Below are 20000 nucleotides of genomic sequence, written 5' to 3'. Positions count from 1 at the left end.
ATTTCTGAGGTTATAATAGACATAGGTTTCACTTCATGAATTTCGTATTTATCTACATTATTGTCTGGTGGTATTATTGTGTTTACTGCCCTGCTATTGGTATCAGCTGGGGCAAGTCCTTATTCAATTTTTATTTCAATATGGAATAATTCTCTCCAACTTCAGCATCACAAATTGGGATCTAGGTTGTGCTGAAGATTAAATCTAAACACATTTCCAAGCAGTCTTCAGCCTGTTTATTAATGGCTCTTTTCGGGCGTGGGTACGTACATAACGTAAGACAAACACAAACACCTTCTTTTCAATCTAGAAGTCATTTCTTTCTGCCATGTTTAGGTATCGTAAGTCAAATGCAACAGGCTACTCTTCGAGTGCACAAATGTCCAATACAGATAAAAATCAACAACTGGTCTAATAGAAGTTAAATTCATGGTTAGGTGCCACTCCCTTGCTGTCTGCCAAAATCATCGAAGTCTTTCATTGTGTTCTTTGAGGTCTCTAGCCCAAATCAGAATTTCATCCATTATGACTTTCACCCCTTAGAACTCCTCACAAGTCTTTACACTGTTTGATATGCTCTGGAACACAATTAACAATTAAAGGCACACCTTAAAACACCCAAACAGTGTCTGAAAAGTCACTAACTTAGAACTTGACACAATGCAGGTTCTTCATCTAACACTGAGAATATTTTTGGTACAAAGTGTTTGGCCCTCAATTCTTCAAGTTTTAGTCATATACAGTTCACATTTTCTGACTTTATTTAAACCACATGGATTGATACATATTCTTAATTCATTTGGCTTTCAGTTTACATGTCTAGAGTTAGATCTGTCTGTAAGTTGATCTAAATTTTCAGTAATTACTGTTTTTTCCATACAGTTAAAATTACACTTGTCGGTATCTATAAGCACAAATTTTTTCCCTTCATAATTGGACCACTAGAGTAAATTGACTTGTTTCTCTTAACTGGAATTTTTCTTTCAGGTACCCTGAGTCTCTGAGGTCATTTGAGAAGTCTCTCCAAATACAGCCTACACTCTCTGTATGCAATTTTATGGTGTTTTCAGCAAACATATTTTTAACTAATTTCATGGGTAGATAGGTTTTTAGTCTTCAAACAGATGATACCATCTGCATTTAACTGTTCAAAAAGATATTATTTTTTACTGGATTCTAAAGCAAATTGTAATAGTTATTTGCCTTTATACCAGTATTTTCTGACCTGAATATGAAACAAGCTTTACTTTAATTTTCTGTATCCTTTCCTTACTTACAGTATTAGATATTTAATGGAATAACACTACATTGTACTCCAGTGTCTAGGTTAAAAGGCTACAGTTCTATCATTAATGCTTAGCTGTATTTGTTAGTCTGCAGCAGTAAATTCTCCAGATACTACCAACAAAGAGATCTGAATTGTAGAATTGTTTGCCAAAACAGAGACACTCTTGAGATTAACTACAGTTTTTGACATAGCCTTGAAAAATTATTTTTTCATTGCTTTCACACCATATTTGACCAAATGCTGGGTAATTCCTTGGCTAATTTTCTTGACCACATCTAATGGAGAGAGATTTTGATTTTGATTTCCTTCATTTCTAGTTTTGTCTCTTTAACATGACGAGACTGGACTACTTGCTTATCTGTGCCAGATCATCAAAAGCCAAAATCTACATTTCACTCATTGGCCCAACAACATGTCTAAAATGTGGGTTAAATCATCTCGTCCACAAGTTTGCCTCAGTTGGTCATTTTGTATTCCATATACAAGCCTCTTGGTTATTAAGAGTCACATTATTCCCCAAATTGAAGTTTGAGCTTTAATCACCGAGTTAGTCACTTTTAAATTAACTGACTCATATTGCCCTTGACTTTGAATTTTTAAAAACTGAATGTCTCTCAGATGTAATATTTTTCTAGGTTTAAGTAATTCTAAAATCATAGACATGTAGGGCTGGAAGGGACTTCACAAGGTCATCTAGTCCTTCCCTCTGTGCTGAGGCAACATTAAGTAGACCTAGTCCATCCCTGACAATGTTTGCCTAACCCATTCTTTAAAACATCCAGTGGCAAAGATTCCACAACTGTTGTGGGTAACCTGTTCCAGTGCTTAGCTATCCTTACAGTTAGAAAGGTTTTCCTAGTATCTGTATACATCATCTATGCCAAATCCTCTTTATGTCTTCTAGTCCCTCCTTCCATGTAAAAGCATCAGACGTTTGCAATACTGCTGATCCTGACATGCAGAGAAACATCATGGCTGGCATTTTAGTTGCTTTCTCAGAGATCTCCATCAGTACGAGAAAAACATCAAACTGTTTACACGCTGACACCGTTTTCTTGTGAGGATTCCTTGCAATTCCAATGGGGTCGGAGGAAGTCAGTCCTCCAATTTTCCTTTTATGTATCTCCTGACACCACATAGTATTTAGCAAGCACACAGGAGTTAGATTGGCTAGAGAGAAGGTACAACACTTTTATAAACTGCATGAGCATCAGATTCAGACTGCTCCAGCTCCTAGAAACATTTGGACATTTCCAGAACAGTCATTAGCAGAGTCACTACTGCAATACTGCCATAACACCTATCCTTACAGTACTCAGCAAACCCTTCCTCATGGCTTTCTTATTGCTCTGTCTGCCATTACTCACGGTCTGACCCAATGCCCATTGAAGCCACTGGGAGCCCTTCCATTGACTTCATTGGGAATTAGGTTGGGCCCTCAATGCACACTCAGGGGTCACAAGGCTTCTGATAGCATATTGCCTCTGGTATAGGTCCATAAGATAGTTTGGGTGTTGCTTTTCTGGATGTGCAGTCACGGCCAGATCCTGCAGACTTTACTCCAGCAAAACTCTCTGTGAAGTCAACAGGAATTATGTGCAAGCAAGGATTAGGGAAAAACTTCAGGATTTGTGCCTAAATGCTCTTAGGGCTCTGAAGTGGTGACCTTTGATTTTAGTAGAACACCGTTAACTAGGGGGTTCTTAACCTTTATCACACTGTGACCCAGGCCCAACGGGGTAATTTAGATTACAAGATCTTCAAGGCAGTGATAGTGTCTTTTAGGTATCTAAAGATATGCCATGAATATAAATAGCACCATAAACAATGAGCAACAGTACTACTAATAACAGACTGATTGGTCCACAGGTGCTCCCAAAAATACTTTCTGGTGATGCTTTCTCAGAGGTGACATGGGATTTGATGCAATGGTTTATGGAGCAGTTCTGGTACCTGAGAGCTACTAATTACAAGTGGCTGAGCAAATCTGCATCAACAGATGACCAGCTTGTAGGAACAGCTTGCCACCCTACTGCTTTCATTTCCTAGGTGATACCTGACACTCTTCTGAATCGTCACAGACAGCACCGTCTTTCTGAATCACTGTCAGTCCCACAGCCGATTTAGAAATGTCTTTGAACTAGGCATTCCCAAGGAGAGTTACAGCCTTTTCTTCTTTTAAATGAACCGTTTAAAATGATCTTTGTTTCCAATTTCCTGTAAAAGCCTCATAAGAAGCTTGAAAATATTTATTTCCCAAATAATTTGTATCCCTTCGCCATCTGGTAAATACAAGAGATCCCAACGTAAAAACAACAAAGCTCTCCACTGACATAGTGCCTTTAATCTCAAAGTGTGCTGCAAACATTAACTGACTAATTAGGCCTGCTGTGTGATATGTAAAGGCTATTTAGAGATCACTGCAGGGCTTAATTCAGTTGCATCCGATGAAGTGAGCTGTAGCTCACGAAAGCTTATGCTCAAATAAATTGGTTAGTCTCTAAGGTGCCACGAGTCCTCCTTTTCTTAATTCATAATGAAAGAGGTGCCAGGGATCAATCAATGATTTACTTTAATAACTTATGTGGCAAGCCCAGAGATGCCAGGGCTATGAACTGCCAAGCCTAGAGGTGCCAGGTCTCAGCCCTGGCAAGCCCTGGCACAAATTAACCACGGATCTCTGTCCCTGCCACTGAAATACACCCACTTCTGGTGTGGAATATGGCAGCTGTGGTAGTGTACAGCAACATTACAGGAGAGAAAGCGAAGAAGACTGTACCCATTTGAAACTACAGGTGATAATTAGGTGGCAAAATAATTGCTCAGAGTGGACTTTGGCTAAAACACTGGAGTTAATGTCCCTGCTTTGCAAAAGGTGCTGTGGGAGCTTGGATTATCATAAGTGGCCAAGACCTTGGATCTGTGTGTCATCCTATAAACATAACACACACTGAAAAAGAAAAACAAAAAAAAACCCCAGTCATAGGAAGGGAAAGAAAAAGCCCCCTCACACACTCATGCTGCAGGACAAGCCCTCCAGTTGGGTCATTTCAAGAGACTTGCAAGAGTATCAGAGCAGACTTGCAACTGTATCAGGACAGTCTATCATTCTTTATGGCCATTTAAAATTAACACCATTTATCACTAAGAAAGAGAGAGAGATGGAGCCTCAGCCTGTTTGCTCTCATAATACTAATTGGGCTGGATTTTCTCTTTGGGAAACAATGATTTGTGTCCCTGGATTCTAGAAGCTGCAGCAGAAATTTATTGGCCAGCCCCATTTTGCATATTTCCTCATTTATGTGCCTGCAAAACAGTATGTGTAGATTTGATCACAATTTTCTAGCTGAAACATTTTCCTACCAAAATAAAATAAAATAAAAAGCAGGGAATTAATAAAAAAAAAATCCTGAATTTTTCTGTGGGGAAAAAAAGCCATTTTCAATCTTTTTTTTTTTTTTTGAGTTTTGAAATAAAATAAACATATACATTTAATTCTGCTTTGCACTTTTCAGCAAAGGAACTGAAATCAGCAAGAGCCAAACCAAAGTCTAACGGTCTTTGGCAAGAATCTTATCAGTAGACTCTGCAGTTTAGTTCTATGAGCCCCCCAACCAGAAGATCAGCAAATTATAGCTTGCTTGGGTAACGGGTTAATTGACAGGGTAACAAAGCACACGGGGCAGTAGACCCAATCACCCAACCACTTCCTTGTCCCTACTGGGGCTGAATCCAACCCAGCAGTGTGTGCATTTTCTTTCCAGTGACAAGTTTCAGGAGTGGTGCTTTCAGATTGGCAGGGTTAGTACATCCCACAATAATGGTGCGGCTGCAGGCTGGGAGGAGCAAACTGCCATTATGGCCCAGATCCTCAAAGGTATTTGAAATCAATGGTAATTCAGCATCTAGATGCCTTTGAGGATCTGGGCATGGCTACATCTGAGCTGGGAGGTGTGACTCCCAGCTTGGATAGACGTACCGGCGCTAGCTCTGCTTGAGCTAGCGTCTAAAAATAGCAGTGTGTCCCTGGCGGCACAGGCAGCTGCTTGGGCTATCTGCCCTGAGTACAATCCCACCTGACCTCCGGGTACATAATGGGGCACCTAGCCCGAGCTGTCACACATGCTGCTGCTATTTTTAGGTGCTGATTCGAGTAGCGCCAGCACGGGTATGCCTACGTGAGCTGGAATCCTACCTCCTACAGTACAAATGTGGATGCACTCTCTGCTTGCTTGCATAGCAGAACTGGCAGCTGCCATTAGCTGGTCTGTTTGTTCAGTGGGAGATAAACCAACCACTGCTCTCCTCCACTGAAGCCAATTTCAGATAAGTGGCATGAAGATGAGTTACCCTGTGTGCTTTAAATTGTGCCACATGCAGAATCTCTCATTCCACAATGCCCACCCAAGTTCCCACGCAGGGTTAAAACAGGGCTCCCGTACAGTTCACCCTCTTCCTTGGCTGTTTGGACCCTAGCCCAGCTATCCTGCTTGCACTGAAATAGGACCAATTGGAGGCTTTAGATGTCTGTTTTCATTTCACCTTTCGAGCGCTTTTCCTGAGACTCACCTTGTGACGGCACTAATTATTGTCGAATTTCCCAGCGTAGCTGCCATAAGAGCAAAAATGCCAATGTATTTATCCCCTTCCAGTTCTTTGGGTGGCTGGACTGTCTGTTCCGCAAATGTGTTTCCTTCAGCACCTTCAAAAGTCACATACTGCGCTCCCAGTCTCTGCCACAAGAGGCTCACCCTGTCCATGTACCAGTTTCTTGCAGCATCATTGGTCACATTCAGCCGGACAGAAAACTGCCCTTTCCACTTGGTAAGCAGAGGAGTCTGTGATACAGCAAGGGTAGTATGAGGCTGGGTTTGAACCATTATACACTTACTAATTCCAGAGCGTCTACCGTTACACTAGCTAGGATAGAATTGTAAAAGCTGTCAGTCCCCATGCACCAGGACATAAGCTGATCACTAGGTGAGGTCAGGAAGATGTTCTCTCCCATGATATAATATGCCATGTTATTATTTTGCATTCTTATTAATGTAGATAGCACTGAGCTTTTATTTCCTTCTGAAGCCAAAGGCATAGGGCATTGTTAGAGATAATATTCTGGATGTATACTGGTTGGGCAACCCTTGAAGTGACTTGTGGAAAGCATGACTTGCTGACACACGAGAACTGGCAGCACTGTATTGCTGGTGAAAGGCCTGATCCAGTGCCCACCTGAAGTCATGAGGAGTCTTTCTAACAGGCTTTGGATCAAACCCTAAGTGCCTACACTTCTCTCCAGGCTACTGGCAGCAAGCCTGAAAATTCCTTTAATTGAAAATCAAGCTTACCAGTAAAAATCCTTTGTAAATTATGACATGTGTGTCAGTGAATAAATATTGAAAAGAGCAGCGCGAGGTATTTTTCATTGTGATGGGTGGACCGGCCCCGCACTGCGACTGAGAGAGTTAACCCTTCCCTCCTCGCAGAGGAAGCCATGCCCCTGAGGCTCTGCTGGGCAAGCTCCGACTGGAAGTCAGGTATAAAAGCCTGTAGAACTGTTCAGTCAGGGCTGGTGGCTGAGGAGGAAGGCTCAGTGGAAGTGCCAGCCCAGGAGCCATTACAGCCCTTACCGGGGAGAGCTGAAGAGCCAGGAACCTGGACCAGAGGCTTGCAGCTATCAAAACCCCAGGAAGTGTCTGGTGCTGAGAGCCCTGGAGACCCTGACACTACACGGACTACGGTGACTGGAGGACTGGTAGGAAGAGGCCCAGGGAAGGTAAGGGAGTGGTACCTCCCACCACTATGCCGTCAGCGTGTTTCAGTCGGATTCCCCGCTGACCCTGTGGCGGATCATTCCACCCCTGAGAGGCCCTGGGTTGGAGTGGTGAAGGTGGGTGGGCCCGGGCTCCCCTACCGGGGGTCATTGCCCTCCCCTTTTTGAGATGACTTAATTCCCTGACCCCTTGCTTGCCTCAGAGGATTTAGAGGGACTGTGGCCATTGGGCCATACTGCTCTAGGAGTGTACTATATGGACTCTGGCTGCCAGGCTCCACTATCCCACTAGGGGGAGAGAGTTTAGAGGGACTCTGGCCATTGAGACACACCATACAGACTACCGAAGGGGCAGTAGAGCAGACGTAGGTGCAGAAAGGCAGGGTTACTCCTCGCCTCCCCCTAGATCAAAGGGGTGGGTGAGGTACAAAACCCGCCACATTCATACTTAACTATTTATTTTATTTTGATTTCAGATATCCTTCTGGAAGCTTGAAATCTACTTGCTTACCAAAAAATGATCTGCATTGCTCCGCCATGTAATGGTTCATTATTGTAAGATTTGCCAGGAATACTGAGTTGCATTTGTAATCTACTGTAGGAGAGTGCGGGTCTTTGCCCCCTTCTACTGGCTGGTCCTCGTAAGAGGCCAGTGATTGCTACAGCTGCCAGCTTCAGGCCTTAGTCCATGAGCTAAAGTGGAAGAGACTCAAGCTTTTACCACTGATGGACCAAGAGAGGTTGGCTTTGGCTACAAATACCCTGGTTTTATCATGGTAGGCTTGCAGCTGGGTACTGAGTTATGGGTACTGCCCATTTATTGTAAGGTTGCTTATGAAGACTGGGCTTATGGACTCTCTTCTAATTTAGAACTGAAAGGGGGAAAGAGTTATATGGGCTCTTCACAGGAAATGTAGGAAAAGATATAGATAAGACTATCTAATAATTGGCCCCACATTGACCTAACTGTGCCTGGTTTTAAATTCAGTTACAATGCACATTTTAAAACATTTCATAACTTACTATCTGTAGTAACATACCCCAGTGCCACAAGAGTACTGGTATGAAACTGAGCCTCTAGCAAAAGAGATTTAGCTTTTTAATATAGCACACAAATCTGTGTCAGTCAGGAGTTATTTTGGTTAACAGACAACTAAAGTGGGTAATATTTTTTTCAGTGACACATTCTATTAAAAAATCCAAGATATGGCTTTATTTATATTAAATGTTACATGTCTGAGACTGGATCACTAATATTTAAACACCGTCTAGTGTAGTGTGCAGCATTGATTATCTATTACTGTGGAAAGAGTGTTTAACCAGCCAAGTGTTTCTTATACCTGTTGGCTTCTTCTGAGTTCAGACTCTCTAGACTTAAGTGATTGGATCAGAAAAGCAATATAGGCTTGTACCGGGTGGCTGTCGAATTTTGATTGGAGGCTCAGCCAGTAATTTTCTTTGCCCTCTTGCAGAGACATCAGAAACAGCTGGGAGTTAATGCTTGTGTACGGGGACAGAGTTATAGAAAACTTCAGAGGTTTAATTAATGAGGGGTCCCTGGTGTGTCTCAGAGCATGCATCTTCCTGCTAGCCATGGGCAAGTGCATATGGTCCTGGAGGGAAGGAAGAGCAGAGTGCACTATTAGTCAATACTCTGAACACAGGTCATCAAGGTAACTTGAAACTGATGGCCAGAGAATGCAAGGCTTGGCAAGTCAGACTAGTTAACAGTACAGTCTTTATGAGTAGCAGTATCACAGTATCATGTAGATGCTCCAACTGAGATTGGGGGTCCCATTGTGCTGAGGGCTGCACATACACTGAATGAGAGAGAAGCTCTGCTCTGAAGAGTTTACAATCAATATAGACAAGATAGAAAGACTAAGGGACTGATTTTACAGTTGGGGAACTGAAGTAAAGACAGATTAAGGGGCAGATTTTCAAAAGAGCTCAGCTTTCATTTAAACCACTTAACTCATTGAGAACTCCTGGGAGCTGAGCAATTTTGACAATCCAGCCACTTGATTCAGGTACCTAAAATGGGAGCTGAACTCTTGAAAATCTGGCCCAAGGTCACACAGGGAGTCTATGGCAGAGCTGAGAACTGAACCCAACTCTCCCGAGTCCCAGTTCAGTACCTGAACCACAAGAACATCCTTCCTCTCAAATTAAATAGCCTTCATCACCCCTTAAAAAAAATAACCACAACCCACAAACAATTCAGGAGCACACTAAAGGTAAGCCTACACTGCAATCGAAGGTGTGATTATAGTTTGGATAGACATCCCCACACATATACCGGCCTTTATACTAGCTTAGCACAGCTAAGTGAAGATGTGGCAGTGCGGGCAAGTATGTGTAAGTACGTGTGTTCCTAGCCTGCACTGCTGAATTGTCACTGCTATTTTTAGGCATGTTAGCTAGATGAAAGCTAGCTCAGGGATACTCTCCCGAATGCAGATCACACCTCTGACTGCAGTGTAGACGTACCCTAAGTGCAAAACAACTTGTATTATTCTTAAGATTAGATTTAGAAAAGTACATACCCCCTCTTTAATGATGTGCTTATAATTACATTACATGCAAATTACTAGAGCTAGTCCAAAAATGGTCATTTTTGAGAATTTTTGAAAACTTCAAAAAAATTTCATTTTTCAGGTTTCAGAAAGGATCATTTTTTTGTTTGTTCAAAAAAATTATTATTATTTTTTTTTTGCAAAAATTTTATCCCATTCACCCCCATCTTCTCTCTCATTTTTCCATTTGGCCACTGAAAAAGGGGGTGGCAGGGAGAGGAGAAAAAAATAAGCCAAAAGCTGAAAGTTTTTAGTTTTCATTTTTTTTCCCAGAGAAAATTTAGAAAAACCAGGAGGTTTTTTGTTTTTGAACAAAGTCGATTTTCCAATGAGAAAAATTATTTGAAAACTTTTATCCAGCCCTACTGTTTGCCATAGAGATGGAGGGGGACAGCCTCAGATAACATCCCAACCATCTCCGATACTCTCCCATTCCCCCGCACACAACCTTTTCAAAGGCTCAAATATTCCATTACATTCTCCCACCGACCAAACCATGCACTGGTCACCACTTCTTACCTTTGGGGGTGGGACCTCTTGGAAGAGGTAGCCCTCTCTGCCATATCTCCTAAAGTCGATCTATGGGGGCATCGGGTTTCTACATCAAAAAATGGCCCATTCCCTGCTCTAGAGTAGCAGAACCCCATCACCCCTTTTTCTGGGCTTTCCTAAGCAGTCCCTCAGTTTGCCCTCACCCAGCATAAATGCACATACCGCATTGGAAAGTAACATTGTGGAATGTTCATTGAGAGCAATTAGCCCCTCCCCGAGATGATGTCTTTTCAATCTGTTGAAGAAAGACCTTAATCCTCGCTCCATTTTGGCAGCAGAATCTGCTGCTTTGTAATGCCTCCAGATTGGCAACCTGCATCAGGATAATTAAAAAAAAAAAAAAAGGCTTGCTTGATCTTACCAGATATTTATTATGTCTAGCCTCCCACAGCTGGGCAGAAGATACATGACACAAGGTCTCTGAAGACAGTGTGTGTACAGGGGGTGTGGGAGAGAGTAAAAGGAGGAAAATGGTTGGAGAATACAACCCCCTTCCCACCAAACAGTATATGATCTAGATCCACTTGGAGCATTACTTTAGATATTGATTGCAGAAGAAATGGGAATGTTCCTCCCCAGTGAACTGGACTTTTGGATCTTTGCTTTTGAACCAATCAATTAATGGAGCTACTACTGAACACCAGTAGAAATGGGAATGTTTTCATTCAATTTCTTGTTGTACATTCACTGGGAGACTGCATGGCTCAGGGCACTGGGTACAGAGCTTTTCACTCTGGATTGCTGGTGGAAATCCATCCCAGTTCAATAGGGACCAAGGGTTGCTGCCACTGGATAGTTATTTGGTGCCTTCTGGAATGGGAAGATTTTTCTCTTACCCTAATATGTCAGTGTTTGGCAGCCTCCTCTCCTGCTCTGAGAGCTGACTCCCCACTTCCTGGTGGGCAGAGGTGATGTTTTGACTGATGCACACCATGTACTGTAGGGGGAACATGGATATGCTGGAAGGGCTCTCCAGACAGAAGTGCCTGTTGCTCTCCACTGAGAGGGAGATGGGGACATCTGGTGCAACTGTCACTGTCACCCCTTTAGAGACAACAAGAGGCAGCATTAAAGTCAGGGAACATCCCCATTTCAGATGCCCCCCCTTTCCTCCTCCCTCCTGCCACCCAAATGCCTCTCTTCTCCCTGCATGAACCCTCAGTTTGCTTCTAAAAATATTCAGGAATCCCCAAGACTTGCCTCATATTTCCTCCTCTTTCTGTCTGTGGTTGTACAAAAGGACATCTGAAAGAAATCACGGGCTAAAGGGGAACTCTCTGAACTATCCACAGGCTGGAATTTGGTCACTGTGGTGGGACTGGACCATGCCATCTATACCCAGATTTGCTCACCACTCCGAAGCAGTTGGGTGGTGGAATAAAGTAGTATAGGTCATGCAGAGGGTTGTGTGCCTTTTGGGTCACCAGCCATCTCAAGAAGACTTTGTGGCTTAGGCTGAATAGAATGAGAACAAGAAGACTGACCTGCCCAGCCAGACCCTGAAATTAATCACTTCCAGAAGAAGGGGAGTCATAACATCATCTTCCTAACCTTGATTAGTTTTTCCTGTATCCGAAGACGTCCCTTAGTGAAGTGCCGAGTGCCAGCAATCACTGTCTGGTCCACAACTGCAGTTACAGGTCCCTACACCACACAAGTCAGAGAGCTGATGAGTTCAAACCTGTTTTTCACTTTAAATATTTTATTTTTCCTTTTTGGGAGACATCTCTACTTTCTACTATTTTAGGGTGTGCATGCGTAGTTGGATGCTTATAGGTGTAGTAGAGCCTGTTAAGGACACAGAGGGAGGAACCAGAGAATATTCCCTAAACTTTGCCTTAAAATAATACAATGTGTTTGTTACTTGTTCTCAGAAAGTCTTCATAGAAACAAAACTGTCATTGTTCAGTGAAAAAGTTGGTAAAACTTTCTTTTATTAAAGTATCTTGGTAAAGTTTATATTTGAGGGGAGAAGAGGAAACAGATTAGCTCAGAGGTGGTGTTAGCCCAGTGGAGACCTGTAAAGGAGCAGACTCACTCTTGCGGCGCCTCCTACTGGCTGTTGGGAATTAACACTTTTCCAGCCTGGAGTGCCCTCTGCAGGCTGGTGATCCACCCAGCTCTGGCCCCTGTGTCCCTCACAGACCCCGGTGCCTCTTTCTCTGGGGTTCTGCTCCCTGGCAGTACCCGCACACCCTGCCTCTCCCCTTCCCAGGGAACCCCCAACCCACTATCCCCACCTTGCCTCAGTCTGGGCTACTACCAGTCATCACCAAGCCCCCACTCCCTGGGGCAGACTGCAGTGTAAAGGCCACTCATCATAGGCAAGGGGGTTTGGACCTGTTACCTTCCTCTGCCTCCCAGTACCTCTATGGGCCTTGGGCCAGGCCCCACAGCCTGGGGAGTTGCCAGCCTGGAGTGCCCCCACTCAGCCTGCGTCTTCCCCAGCATGGCACTACTCTCAGTACCCAGGCCTGCCCTACTCTCTCCCAGCCTAGAGAGAGACTCCTTGGGCCCTTGGCTCACAGCCTTTTTACACAGGCCAGCTGAGGCCTGATTGGGGCATGGCCTCGCTGCGACTGCTTCCCCAATCAGCCTTCCCCAGCCACAGCCCTCTCCAGGGCTGCTTTTAACCCCTTCTATTTTAGGAGCAAGGTAGCCACCCTGCTACAGGACCCTAAACAGAAATATTCTGGGGGGCTCGCCACACAACACATAATATAAAGCAAATAGGAGCCTCCTTGAGCTGCTCGGGGCCCTAAGCAATTGCTCAGTCTGTTTATGCCTAGCGCCGGCTCTGGGTTATCCTCTGTACCTAACAGTGTAAGCAAGGAGGAAAGCTTTAATTGACTTTTGAGACAGCGGCACAGATGTAAACAAATTTGGTTTCTATACTAAAATATCCACCCAGCTAAAGATTGGTGTCATTCCTGAGAGTAAAAGTTCTGACTGGTTTGTAATTAAGCAAACATTTATCTCCTTGAACTTCTGCTTTAGGATTAAGAACTGATTATTTGCTGTGTTAATCTGATTTGACTAAACTGATTTCATGCCAGTATTGCTGCTAATTAGTTCAGTTGACCTTAATTTGATAATGGAGTTGATTAACGCTGAGTTTGATAGAAACTGTCGTAGTTTAGCTTTATTGATATGACCTTTTCGATTATTTATTATTTTTAATAACATAGACAGAGCCATTTTCCCCCTAAGTAAGTAATCTGGGCCCAAAACTTAGAGAGCCTTTGGAGGGCATGAGCTGATCTACCTTGGAGCCCAGGTATTCCTCCCTAAATTAATGCTTTGGTTCTCACAACTGGGAATAGAAATCATGTCTCCTGAGACCCAGTTTGATGCCTTCTCCATTGGCCCACATTGCCTCTCCTCAAGTGAAGCTAAACTTCCACCTTCAGCGTTCTGATACCGCCCTTGTATTCATGGGGGTGGGGGCTCTACATTAAAAGTTTTCATTAACCATTTTTTAAATTTCACAAAAACATTTCTGTTCATATTGGCTTTAGCAAGATCCTTCTTGTTTCAAAAAACAAAACAAAACAAAAAAAACCCATAAGGAAAAAAACACACTAAATTTTCACCCTAAATTATTTGATTTCTTGACAGGGCTGGAGAGTGAACAAAAATCTGGATGACACAGCAGGGCCATTAGTAAAAGGTGAAAGAAATGTAAGGAATTTGAAGAACAGCAGAATTTAAAGGCCTCCAACTGAGATCAGAGCCTCATTGTGCTAGGTGTATATGTCCAGAATAACACATTATCTGTTTCTTCTTTCCAGTGAAGAGACCAAGTGTGGGGGGGGAAAGGAAGCACTACTGTCTCCCATTTTATAGCTGGGGCAGTGATGCACAGGGAGATTAAGTGACATGCCTAAGATCAGACAAGGAGCCTGTGGTAGGGCCAGGATCTGACCCCAGATCTCCTGAGTCTTGGTACCTTAACCGTCAGACCACACTTCCTTTCCAACCTAGCTAGAATAACTACAGTAAAACTCAGAATCTGACTGAACCACCATCCCCAAAAAGAATCTGCATTGGAGCAGAGCTTTCCTTGTTGGGGGAGGAGAAGATACATTTATATTATATAAAGTTGTATATCAGGCTTTTGAACTCTTGTCTGAGCAGTGAATTATCTATAAAATTCCTAGGCAAGCAATTTCTTTTGTCCTCATTCTATTCAGCCTAAGCCACGAAGACACAAACCAAAAAAGTCATTGTTACACATTGGATTTCACTAAAACATTCCACTGCTCAGCTGCTGGGACCCGTAAATCCATTTCCCATGACAGATTTTATATTTCATGCATGAAAGTTTAGTTTACAAATCCAACATGACCCTCTCAGTCTTTGAAGCCTGTAACTCAAAGCTCTCAATACACAAGCTCTGATTGGGTTTTCTACATCTAGGTCTTGATCCTGCTTCTGTTGAAGCCAATGGCAAAAGGAACATTGAGTTCAGTGGTCCCGGATCAGGCCTCTAGTTTCTGCATGAGATTTTGACTTCTAATCAGCTCCATAAACGTTTGTGCAAATACACATGCTGTCTGACTGGTATGGACATCCTGCCATAATGCTGCCAAGAGAAAAGCCCTTCGTTGCCTCATTTAGCATTCTGAGGGTACTTCTGTTAAACAAGCAGAAAGCTGTGGATGTGTAAAAACCATCACGCAAACTCTCACGGGTCTCAAATCATGATATACATTTCACACCCTTCTATTTGCAATATTGCTAACCCAGAAGATTCCAAAAAATCAGGAGTCCAGGCTCCCTAAAATCACGCGATTGGCTTAAAAATCATAACCTTACAAACAAATTGTGCGTGTGTGTGTGTGTGGGGGGGGGGGGGTTCTGCCTTTTCATTTTGGAGCATTTAGGTTGACCTCTAGTTATGTTTCAAGTTTTCTCTGCAAACACGAGGGCTAGACACGTTTTTTTTAAATGAAAGCTGAGATTCTCATATAATCACCTGATTCCAGGAGTTGGGGCTTCAAGAAAAGTACCAGATACCATGAGACTCAGATAAAACAGAACTGGCAGCAGAGTCATACATTATATTAGATTCTGACTTTGACTATGTGTCTGCACAGATGAGCAGGAGCCAGGAGGTAACAGGAACTACCCCATACACTGCTAGGCTGGCTATCTAGGCCTTGGGATTAGGTGCTGTGATGCATGGCTAGAAAGGGTTAAACATCCTGCAAAATAATTAACCCAGGGAAGATGTGGGGAGATAATCTTTGTGAAAAGAACATCCTATCTTGTAAATGAATTGTAAACATGGGATATCTCCGTATTCATCTCTCTTTAAAATGTGCTGTGAATGGTAGAGGAACAAGCAAATAGCCTTATGTTAATTCCTATAGCTAAGTACCCGTGATGAAGGGAGGGATAGCTCAGTGGCTTGAGCATTGGCCTGCCTAAACCCAGGGTTGTGAGTTCAATCCTTGATGGGCCCATTTAGGGATCTGGGATAAAAATTGGGGATTAGTCCTGCTTTGAGCAGGGGGGTTGGACTAGATGACCTCCTGAGGTCCCTTCCAACCCTGATATTCTATGGACCCCCTTCAAAGTCATCATAATTACCTTTTGTTCCCTGAGGAATTCCAACTTGTCAAAAGACATGAAATTGTATAAAAGATCCTTGGGTCCTGATTCTGTCATCTCAGATCTGCTTAGACTTCATCAGGGGAAGTTTGAGTCACAAGACTGAGGTCCCAGTTATGCTGGAATGCCCTGAATATGAGATTTGGACATTGGACTTTAACCTATGAACTGAAATCTGAAGGAACTCTTTGCATCTACAAAGCTCACCATCTCTGTGAATCTGAACCTCAACGAATTGAACTCATGTCTGTATGTATATTGATCTTTTAACCATACTCCCTCTATTTTTGTTTTTTAATATATTTTAGTTTAGTTAATAAGAATTGGCTGTAGCGTGTATTAGGGTAAGAACTGAAACATTCATTAACCTGGGAGGTAATGTGTCCAGTCCTTTAGGATTGGTAGAACCTGTTCTTTTATATAATAAAATAAGAGTTACAGAAACTTTCATCATATTTGATGTTGGTACCTGGATGGGGGCCTGAGGCTGGATCACTTTAAGGCAGGGGTCTCAAACATGTGGCCTGCGGGTCACATGCGGCCTGCGGAGTTATTTCCTGCGGCCCGCCATAGGCACCAACTCCACTGGCAGCCAAGCTCCCCTCCTTCTCCCCGCCTGAGCGCGCCACATCCCTGCTCCTCCTCCTACTTCCCAGCACTTCCTGCTGCCAAACAGCTGTTTGGCAGTGCTTAGGACTTTCCATGAGGGAGTGGGGAGGAGCAGGGACACGGTGCGCTCAGGGGAGGAGGTGGCGAAGAGGCGGGGCCGCGGCGGGGATTTGGGGAAGGGGTTGGAATAGGGGCAGAGAGGGGGAAGAGTTGGGGCAGGGACTTTGGGGAAGGGGTTGGAATGGGGGCGGGGAAGGGGTGGGAAGAGGCCGGTCAGGGGTGGGGACTCATGGACTAGATTAGCAGTTTGAGGTATGAAGTTCAGCATGTATGATTCTTTGCTGTGAGTAGTTGGGAAGAATGTTAAAAGTGGCAATGTATTTTGTATGAATAGTTACTTTAAAAAGCTGCTGCCATTACAGCTATGTTGATAGACTGTTAGTGTAGATCATCATCAGTGTTACTGACCGCGTAAGGAATAGTTACACGTGTTTATATTTTATTAATACCCTTCTTTGCATTACAGTTTAAGAAGTTAATACATTGACTTTTGATAGCATACTATATTACTCTTCCTTTTTTTTATTTTTGACTATACTTTTGTATCGTTGTATCAAAAGGTTTCAGTGATGAGGCCCTCAGGCCAATGTACTAGTCCTCATATGGCCCTCATGGTGATCTGAGTTTGAGATCCCTGCTTTAAGAGAACTGTGTTTGGACTTCTGAGTAACGAGTAAAGTCATAAAGAAGCTGTTTGTGCTGGTTTGGTGAATCTAAGTATTGGAATATCCACCAGTTTTGGGGGGATTGTCAGCCCCCTTCTTTGCAGTTCACCCTAACTGAGTGACCGCAGCTGGCTCCTCACTTAGGACCCTGGTCACAGGTGTATAGGAGTAAACACTGCTATTTGTCTACTTCCTTCCTTCCTGAAGCAGTTGGGTGGGGAGTGGGTGGAGCCTTGGCTCTACTTTCTCTCTAGCTTGATGGCCAGTGTAGCTGAGCCAGCACGTAGACTTGGGCAGAGGTAGTTTGCTGATACTGTTAGCCAGCACTGTGTGGCTACCTACCTTCTAGGAGCAGGAAGGGAATTGTGACCCACGTCACAAGGTAGATGTAGCATACACAGGAGGCTCTTGCTCATGATTGTGCCTAAAGACACAATCCAGCCCTTTGACTTTATAAGTCTCTTCATTCCTGAATTTTAAAAAAGGCAATAGATTTGAGACTTGGGGACTGTTGGAGGAGTTTGTGGAAGCCGGGGAGGTTAATAAAGGAGCGCTAGATGACTAGTATCACAGCCTCAGGGAGAGAAAGGAAGTGTCATGGGCTATACTTGGACGCTGGAATAATGAGGGAAGGAATAGGCAGGCAGAGGAGTAAGAGCAGAAGGATCTGATTGGCCGGGGGACCAAGAATGGTTGCAAGCCAGCCAGAAGGGCTGCATGTAACTGCAGCTGCGCCAGGCATTCCAAGTCTAGTCCTCAAATGACACTTCCAACTGCATGTAGCTTGTCAGCTGGCAGAGACAGACATGGAGGAGTTGGTACCTGTGCAAAGGTACCAACTCAGGCAGCTCGCCCATTGCACCACCTTTCCCTCCCCAGTCACACTGCTATTTTTAGTGTGCTGGCTTAATCGGAACTAGTGCATGTGTATCTACTTGAGCTGGAAATTACACCTTCAGCTGCAGTGTAGATGTACCCTGTCATCAGAATGGCAGCACCTCTACACCTGCTCTACACAGATGTAACTGTCTACCCAAGGTGTGGGGCAGTGGAGACTCAGCCCTGCAGGGAGCTTTAAGGAATTGTGCTCATGACTGAGTTTCCATGCACATCCCCCTGAGGCGCCATTTAATCTGTTCTGCTAGCACTCGGCATGAATGGAAGGAGAAGAATTTCCACAATGGATTCTGCAGCCAAAGTAGCAGCTGAAATAGTTATCTGTGACTTTCAGTAACTGATGCCACTAAAGACCTAAACACACATGCCATGTGCCCGACAATGATACATAGTGCTAGCTGCCAAGGGCTTTTCCAGTACTGTATCTCTGGGTTGCCCTCAGTGAATGATATTGTCAGGTCAGCATGCATTGCAAAGAATAAATAGAAGATTTCTCTGCCAGGGCAGATCACTGGCCCATGTAGTCCAATATCTGGCTTTTGGCATTGCCAGTACCTGACGCTTCAGAGGAAGGGGTAAACACGTAACCAGGTGTGCAGTGTTGTATTTTGGAACTGGGATCTTGCAGATCATCTTTTACCCTGAGGCATGAGATCTGATTATCCTTTATTCTCTGAATGTACATAACTACTAGAGATATCAGTGTCATAAAATTATCCAGTTATTTTCAAAATCCAGTCACAGGGACCTCTTGCAGCAGTGAATGTTTCAAATTAACAGTGTGAAGAGAAAAGATAGAGCATGCAATTTGGCTAATTTGTTAATGCTCATAGACACCAGTGGATCAATGGAGGGGCACATGTTGATGGCACTTCCACCTTTGGGTCACAAGATCTTTGGTTCAAGTTCCACATTAGGAGAATGCCAATGGTCCAAGCCAACACTCCTTCAATCAGTAAAAGTATATCCTAAATTAGGATTCCCAACATCCAAAGCTGTGGGTTTGCTAGTTAATGTCAGCAGCAATGAGAAATCACAGCAAGGAAACTCTTCTTACCTGTTGATCCCAAAAAGTATTTTTCTAAGACAGATCCATAGCCAGTGGGATTTTTGGTGAGGTTGCTGATAACAAATGGCTGGGACTTTGTATTCACTTTGTTCAAAGGCCAGTGCTGGGCTCTGATGCTTGCTCCTCCGTACCAGGAGACATTAGTCATTGAAAAACAATCCTGCAACCAAACACAGAGCTCTGTTAGAAATGAAGATAGAAAACTTTGTGCCAGGGACTGGTACATAGGATAATACATACATAGGGTAATAAAGAAGTGAGAGAGGGCTCTTTACAGTATGTGCTTAGAAAGGGAACAGGTTTAAGTGGATTGAGCAAGGAACTCTGTGCCAGTAACTCACTGGGGGGCCTTTGGAAAGTCAGAACCTCCGTGTCTCAAGCTTCCCCACTGGTAGCCTCCAGGATAATGACATTTCCCGCACTGGATGCTGTGAGGATTAAGAAGTGAATGTTTTCCTAGTGCTCTGAGGCAGACTGCTCTGCAAGTGCACAATACTACCAGTGTTGCCAGCCCCAAATATTCAATAATCATGAGACAGTCCTTAATCCATGAGATTTTAAAAAGATATATCAATTGTAGGTACTTTTTCTTTGTCTTTTGGTATCTGAGCTTTTAACTTAACTTGAAAATGTGACTTAAATGTTTCTTCACAACCATAGGGCTAGAATTTTTTTCTTAAATGAAAGCTGAAATTCTGCATAATCACCTGAGTCCAGGAGCTGAGGATTTATTAACGCCAAGTATTGCAAGACTCAGTAAAATCACAAGAGTTGGCAACACTGTTATTCTATCATCTCAGGTACTATGTACATTACATGCCTTAAAAAGTGTCTACTTCTTATCAATCAAAAACTAAAGGCGATACTTTCCTTTTAAATCCTCTCAATGGATCTTGTC

The 20000-nt window shown here is 43.5% G+C and overlaps 1 protein-coding gene across 2 annotated transcripts in view; it reads right to left on the bottom strand.

The window, feature by feature from the left end:
- The window catches only part of LOC102930923 (SITS-binding protein), a 72986-nt gene that overhangs the window by 38282 nt on the left and 14704 nt on the right, over nt 1–20000 (bottom strand). For both annotated transcript variants that reach the window (XM_043549712.1, XM_037899518.2), the window contains 5 exons: nt 19091–19262; nt 11023–11230; nt 10349–10499; nt 8471–8671; nt 5858–6126 (listed from right to left, as the gene is read on the bottom strand). In XM_043549712.1, the coding sequence (XP_043405647.1) occupies nt 5858–6126; nt 8471–8671; nt 10349–10499; nt 11023–11230; nt 19091–19262 (1001 nt within the window). The remainder of the gene's footprint in view (nt 1–5857; nt 6127–8470; nt 8672–10348; nt 10500–11022; nt 11231–19090; nt 19263–20000) is intronic.

The sequence above is a fragment of the Chelonia mydas genome, chromosome 6 (assembly GCF_015237465.2).
Source record: "Chelonia mydas isolate rCheMyd1 chromosome 6, rCheMyd1.pri.v2, whole genome shotgun sequence".
Classification (NCBI taxonomy): domain Eukaryota; kingdom Metazoa; phylum Chordata; order Testudines; family Cheloniidae; genus Chelonia; species Chelonia mydas.
This window is presented reverse-complemented; position numbering and strand designations above follow the sequence as displayed.